This window comes from Haliotis cracherodii, unplaced genomic scaffold (genome assembly GCF_022045235.1).
Source record: "Haliotis cracherodii isolate W230 unplaced genomic scaffold, xgHalCrac1.p SCAF_6, whole genome shotgun sequence".
NCBI classification, from domain to species: Eukaryota; Metazoa; Mollusca; class Gastropoda; order Lepetellida; family Haliotidae; genus Haliotis; species Haliotis cracherodii.
Window position 1 is genome coordinate 19,842,710 of NW_027266319.1, and position 7,383 is coordinate 19,850,092.

The window sequence follows — 7,383 nt, forward strand, 5'->3', positions numbered from 1 at the left end:
TTGTATAACTGGTTTCACACTTAATGCCGTTGATATCACACATAGTATACATAATTAATTGTTTTTACACTCACCCTAATACTATTATTGTCATACATTGCATGCATAATTTACCGGTATTGCACTGACCTCAATACTAATAATATCATACATTGTACACATAATACACTGGTTATATTCCCATCTCAATAATATCATACAATGTACACATAATTAACTGATCATCTATGATAAAGTCTCCAAATAGTGCCAGGGTCGGGTCCCCATCCCATGTTGGGCGTAAAAGGCGACCAGTGGTCAGGCTCTCAAGTTCTACACAGCTATTACCAATAAATTTATTTAATTCTTAGCAGAGAGTAAACTGTTTTACAAGACACAACCTGTACCCCTAAAACCTTTAGGCTAGTATCGGTCCCCAGCATCCTCTACCCCTACCCCTAAAATCCTAAAACCTTCAGGTAAGAATCGGTCCCCAGCATCCTCTACCCCCACCCCTAAAATCCTAAAACCTTCAGGTTAGAATCGGTCCCCAGCATCCTCTACCCCCACCCCTAAAATCCTAAAACCTTCAGGTAAGAATCGGTCCCCAGCATCCTCTACCCCCACCCCTAAAATCCTAAAACCTTCAGGTTAGAATCGGTCCCCAGCATCCTCTACCCCCACCCCTAAAATCCTAAAACCTTCAGGTTAGAATCGGTCCCCAGCATCCTCTACCCCCACCCCTAAAATCCTAAAACCTTCAGGTTAGAATCGTCCCCAGCATCCTCTACCCCCACCCCTAAAATTCTAAAACCTTCAGGTAAGAATCGGTCCCCAGCATCCTCTACCCCCACCCCTAAAATCCTAAAACCTTCAGGTAAGAATCGGTCCCCAGCATCCTCTACCCCCACCCCTAAAATCCTAAAACCTTCAGGTTAGAATCGGTCCCCAGCATCCTCTACCCCCACCCCTAAAATCCTAAAACCTTCAGGTTAGAATCGGTCCCCAGCATCCTCTACCCCCATCCCTAAAATCCTAAAACCTTCAGGTAAGAATCGGTCCCCAGCATCCTCTACCCCCACCCCTAAAATCCTAAAACCTTCAGGTAAGAATTGGTCCCCAGCACCCTCTATCCCCACCCCTAAAATCCTAAAACCTTCAGGTTAGAATCGGTCCCCAGCATCCTCTATCCCCACCCCTAAAATCCTAAAACCTTCAGGTTAGAATCGGTCCCCAGCATCCTCTACCCCCACCCCTAAAATCCTAAAACCTTCAGGTAAGAATCGGTCCCCAGCATCCTCTATCCCCACCCCTAAAATCCTAAAACCTTCAGGTTAGAATCGGTCCCCAGCATCCTCTACCCCCACCCCTAAAATCCTAAAACCTTCAGGTTAGAATCGGTCCCCAGCATCCTCTACCCCCACCCCTAAAATCCTAAAACCTTCAGGTTAGAATCGGTCCCCAGCATCCTCTACCCCCACCCCTAAAATCCTAAAACCTTCAGGTTAGAATCGGTCCCCAGCAACCTGAACTCGTCACAAGAGAGGCAGGCGACGTGGTGGATCGGGTGATCAACGACTTGGGCGATGCATGTCAGCGTTATCCGACGGCGTGGATCGCTGCTCAAATATCAGTTGCTAGGTTTCTGTTCCTGTCTCGATTATTTACAGACTGCTGTCATATGGCTGGAAAAAACACACAAACAAGCAAACAAACAAACCAGGGCGATGTGTACGCCCAGTGGGTAAAGCTCGTGACGTCATCAACACCGAGTCGATTCCCCACATGGTGTCAGGATGGGATCCATACAATGACAATACCAACACATGCTAAATCAACGTTACCCTCATAACGTAGTAATACAATAGAAATCTCTTGGTGTAATATAAAATCGGCTTGTTTCTTGAAATTAATCTAAAAAATGTATTTTATCGTGCCAGTATGGGTGCGTGAATTGTCGCATCTTGATTATCATTTTGTCCGATTGTCGTAACACCCTTACAGTATAGTTATTAAAATCATCTTCCAAATCCGGCTTCCACGGGAGATATTGCTTGGGTGAGGTCAACGACATCTCCAAGGAGATATACTTCGCATTGTAACGACATCGGTTACCATGGCATCAGAATGAAAACTGTGATCTCTCTGCCATTGAAGTGGTTTGGCTGTATTTCTTACACAAGACGCATCTTATTACCGTTTACAAACTGAAAATGGGTTCAGAATCAAATCTGTGATCGCTCTAAAAAAATACTAGCAAATACTAGAATCTAATTTAAGGGTGGATTTAACCAAGGGAATCCGATGAGAACACCACCGAATATTTTACAATGATTTTGTTTGTTTGTTTGTTTGTTGTTTAACTCCGCCCTCAGCAATATTCCAGTATATGACGGCGGTCTGTAAAAAATCGAGTCTGGACCAGACAATCAAGTTTTTTACGCAACTGGGATACGATACATCAACCAAGTCAACGAGCCTGACCACCCGATCCCGTTAGTCGCCTCTTACGACAAGCACAGTCGCTTTTTACGGCAAGCATGGTTTGATGAAGACCTATTCTACCCCGGATCTTCACGGGTCATTACGTAAATAGTACATGTATACCCACGCCACGTGTTTGTTGAGAGCCTCTAATCAATATGTAACCACGTGCTTAATGACGTAATCAAGGGTGACGCGTCAACCCACTGAACCTCAAAGTGTTCGTCACTTGCAGCTGCAATTATGTTACAAATTAAGCTCCACGAGGTAAAATATTCAATAAGTAATGACAACATACCTCAAAACATAAATGCACATTTTAACATGATGAAACCTGATCTGATGATAATTTTGCATCAGCACAATCGTTTGCACCGATGATGTATCGACTGCTGTTTGTAAACGTCCTGCCTGTAATGTCACGTGACTGATGTTGTGCATCTTTTTTTAACTTTTGACTGTAATGGGGAAAATTACGTGACCGTTACAAGATGGCGCCAGATCGACTTGTCTGGAGTGAGTGAGTGAGTAAGTGAGTTGTGTTTAACTCCGTTTTAACTGTATTCCAGTTATATCACGGCGTGTCAGCTTAATGTGGGAGGAAAGCCCGAAGTGATGCAGATATGAGACGTTTGCCACTTCGGTGAAACCCACGAGCACAGAAACATAATCGGGGGGAACCAAGATTCGAACCCACAATCGGTGTCTAGCCGGGAGAGCCACATTTCAGAAATGGCTATTGCCGGTAAAGCCACATTTTCAGCTGAGTGCATTTCGCCTATTCTAGCGGGTAATTAATTAATCCGATTACCGATACCTTTATATGAGTGTCCCACATTTAAATTACTAAGCGCGGTACTCCCAGACTGAGGGAGGCGACCAGTTCCTACACCGTGTTAGTGACGACATCATCATCTTCACTACAGACAAGAAGATTGAACATTTGTGTACTGCAGACATTGTATTTTGTGATGGTACAACTGTCCCAAGTTGTTTGATCAGATTTATTGTTTACATGCTGAGGTGTTTGGCCATATGTTTCCATTAGTTTACTGTTTGTTGTCCAATCGAACAAAAGTTATGTCAACATGTTTCAGTACCTATGCGATTTTGCTAGTAGAGGAGGTCTAGAGTTTGCCCCACTTACAATTCAGTTGGACTTTGAACGTGCAGCTCACAATGCCGTGACTGAGGTATTTCCTGGGACATTAGTTAGAGGGTGTTTCTTTCACTTCACCCAATGTATCTGGAGGAGGGTGCAGAAAGAAGGTCTGGTGTTGGACTATAAGGAAGATGAGGAGGTGAAGAAGCTGGTGACAAGAGCTGCTGCCCTCCCTCTAGTACCTCGTGACAAAGTGGATGATGTGTGGCTTGATGCCATTGCTGACTCTCCTGCTGGCCCTAAAGTGACTGCCTTCATGGACTACGTGACAACCTGTTGGGTTCAAGGGGGGGCCTTCATGCCAGAGATTTGGAACCATTTCGAAAACCAAGGCCACCGTACCAACAATCACCTGGAAGGGTTGCACAACAAGATAAAGAAACTTGCCAAGAAGTGCCACCCGAACATCTACGAGGTAGTGAAGCTATTTCAGCGAGAGCAGTCACTCAAAGAGGTTGCAGTCCTGAGACTCTCACACCAGTGATCAGAACCTTCACGAAGAAAGAAGTACAAGGCAATCGATGCACGTATTGCGTCCCTCAAGATCTAGCTCCTGAACCCACACCACGTGGGCGACCTCCTTCATCTGCATTATGATATTCATATGCTATTCATATTCATCAATGTGAAGTTTTGATGAATATGTTATCCTTGTTGAATAGAAAATGAGAAAACAAGACTTGTTTTGTTATATACGGTAACCTGTTAGAATCACAAAGCATGTTTTGACTGCATAACCGCGAGAGCCACATTATACAATCACGCAACCATAACCATTGCCGCGAGAGCCACATCAATTTGGGCTATCTATTTTCGAAATGTGGCTTTGCCGGCCTGTAACCCCACAATCATAGGTTTCTGGCGTGCCCAAGGGACGCAACTCTGCACAGCGAATCACGGCGCTTTAGACGACTGGACCACCTGTGCTCCCGATTTGACTGCATCCGCGAACCATTAACACTATAAAGTTAACAAGACACGGTCATTTAACCATCAAAGTGTTAACAGAAATATATGTTCTAAAAGGTGAGACGTAATTTATGTGTATTGGGATTGTTAAAAGTTAGGTCAGACATACATTTTAGGGGATCGAAAACTCTTCATTTAAAGTAGTGATTTATCAACGTGGTATCTAAAAACACCTTTTTATTTTCAAGTGATTTCGAAAGTCGTGTTCAGAGTTACATCCCTTTGCTGCAGAGATCTGCTCAGTTTCGTATCGATATAGACCCAATGGTAGTTCTGAAAGACAACTCTGATCAACACAGTTGTGAACGTATATTAAATTGACACACCCTGAAACTCACGAAGGAAATACTTTTCAAAGCAGCGTTAAATCAAAAGAATCGTTCACCTATTCATCTGTTTATCCTGTCTACAACCAAAAGATAAACCACGACACGATACGATATCACTGACGGCACTCCTTGCACTTATAACCTCTAGTTGTGTGGAAGTAAAATTTGAAATAACGCTGGATCTGTTGAACTCTCTTACGGATATATGAGGTCGAAAGTGTAAAATAATTGCTTTGATAACCCAACCCGAGTCAAACCACTCCGCTCTCCTCGCGACCTTCCGTGAGGTCAGAGGTTCCGTGTGTTCAGACAGCAACTGACTAGCGACTGTCACAGATGTATTTGTTCCTGTCAAAACGCAAAGTCATGCAACCGGAAATGACTTCCGGAATCAATCATAGTGATTGGTGAGGCCGGGAGAGATCGCGTGTCTTTTTCTCAGTTGTTGGAGAGATGTTGGTTGTGATGTAGGCCTGAGCCAACACCATTATTTATACCAACCCTTACCGACAATGATACTCCAACCTCCTTCCACCACGCCCATCAACATCAACCCATCCACCCACACACCGTAACCACACCCATCCCTTAAACCACCCCAGTCCTTATTCTATATCTACCCGTTTCCATACTTTCCCTGTCGCAACCTCATTCGTTCACCAATCTCAACCCAGAGCCCTACAACCACAGTCACGCCCTACAACCACAGCACTCCCTACAACCACAGCACTCCCTACAACCACAGCCACACCCTACAACCACAGCCACGCCCTACGACCACAGTCACGCCCTACAATCACAGTCACGTCCTACAACCACAGCATGCCCTACAACTACAGTCACGCCCTACAACCACAGCATGCCCTACAACCACAGCATGCCCTACAACCACAGCCACGCCCTACAACCACATCACTCCCTACAACCACAGCCACGCCCTACAACCACAGCCACGCCCTACGACCACAGTCACGCCCTACAATCAAAGCCACGTCCTACAACCACAGCATGCCCTACAACTACAGTCACGCACTACAACCACAGCATGCCCTACAACCAAAGCATGCCCTACAACCACAGCCACGCCCTACAACCAGAGTCACACCCTACAACCACAGCATGTCCTACAACCACAGCACTCCCTACAACCACAGTCACGCCCTACAACCACAGTCACTCCCTACAACCACAGCACTCCCTACAACCACAGTCACGCCCTACAACCACAGCCACGCCCTACAACCACAACCACGCCCTACAAACACAGTCACGCCCTACAACCACAGTCACGCCCTACAACCACAGTCACGCCCTACAACCACAGCATGCCCTACAACCACAGTCACGCCCTACAACCACAGCATGCCCTACAACCACAGTCACGCCCTACAACCACAGCATGCCCTACAACCACAGTCATGCCCTACAACCACAGTCACGCCCTACAACCACAGTCACGCCCTACAACCACAGCATGCCCTACAACCACAGTCACGCCCTACAACCACAGCATGCCCTATAACCACAGTCATGCCCTACAACCACAGTCACGCCCTACAACCACAGCCACGCCCTACAACCACAGTCATGCCCTACAACCACAGTCACGCCCTACAACCACAGCCACGCCCTACAACCACAGTCACGCCCTACAACCACAGTCACGCCCTACAACCACAGCATGCCCTACAACCACAGTCACGCCCTACAACCACAGCATGCCCTACAACCACAGTCATGCCCTACAACCACAGTCACGCCCTTCAACCACAGTACTCCCTACAACCACAGTCACGCCCTACAACCACAGTCTCCCCCTACAACCACAGCCACGCCCTACAACCACAGCCACCCCCTACAACAACAGCCACATCCTACAACAGCCACGTCCTACAACCACAGCCTACCCTACAACTACAGCCACCCCCTACAACCACAGCCACGCCCTTCAACCACAGCCACCTACGCCCGCACCCGCAACCGCAACCGCAAGCGCACTCGCATCCGCATCCACATCCGCAATCGCAAACGCACACGCATCCGCATCCGCACACATCCCATACTCGTACCCGTACCCGCGTATTTCTACCCGTAGCCGTATCCTTGCCATACAGCTTAACCCACATACCACAGATACGGATTCTAGTCGAAATAAGTCGAGTCTCAAGTGTCCATTTGATCTCTTTGCCGTTATTTTATCACTCCAAATACCCTCGGTGATCTAACACAAAAGTAAATAGCAGGATTTGATACTCAACTAACTCCACAACCTACGCAATCAAATTACATCCGGTAAGAACGTTTTTAAAATCAACTCAGATTAACTGAAAAGCGTATCCTGTTGTTGTGGTTGACACATAATAAAAGCGTTTAATGTACATCCTCTTTGTTGTGCTTGGCCGGGGCTTGAACAGGATATTGACGAGGTGAGGGGGCTTACATGACCATAAGTGACACAAG

At 46.5% G+C, this 7,383-nt stretch overlaps 1 protein-coding gene across 1 annotated transcript; it reads left to right on the forward strand.

The window, feature by feature from the left end:
* The first annotated feature begins 2,954 nt into the window (after nt 1-2,954).
* Nucleotides 2,955-6,445, forward strand: LOC139446300 (soluble scavenger receptor cysteine-rich domain-containing protein SSC5D-like). The gene is made up of 2 exons (XM_071227650.1): nt 2,955-2,979; nt 5,598-6,445. Exons 1-2 carry the CDS (start codon nt 2,955-2,957, stop codon nt 6,443-6,445), a joined length of 873 nt encoding a protein of 290 aa, XP_071083751.1.
* Nucleotides 6,446-7,383: the final 938 nt, after the last annotated feature.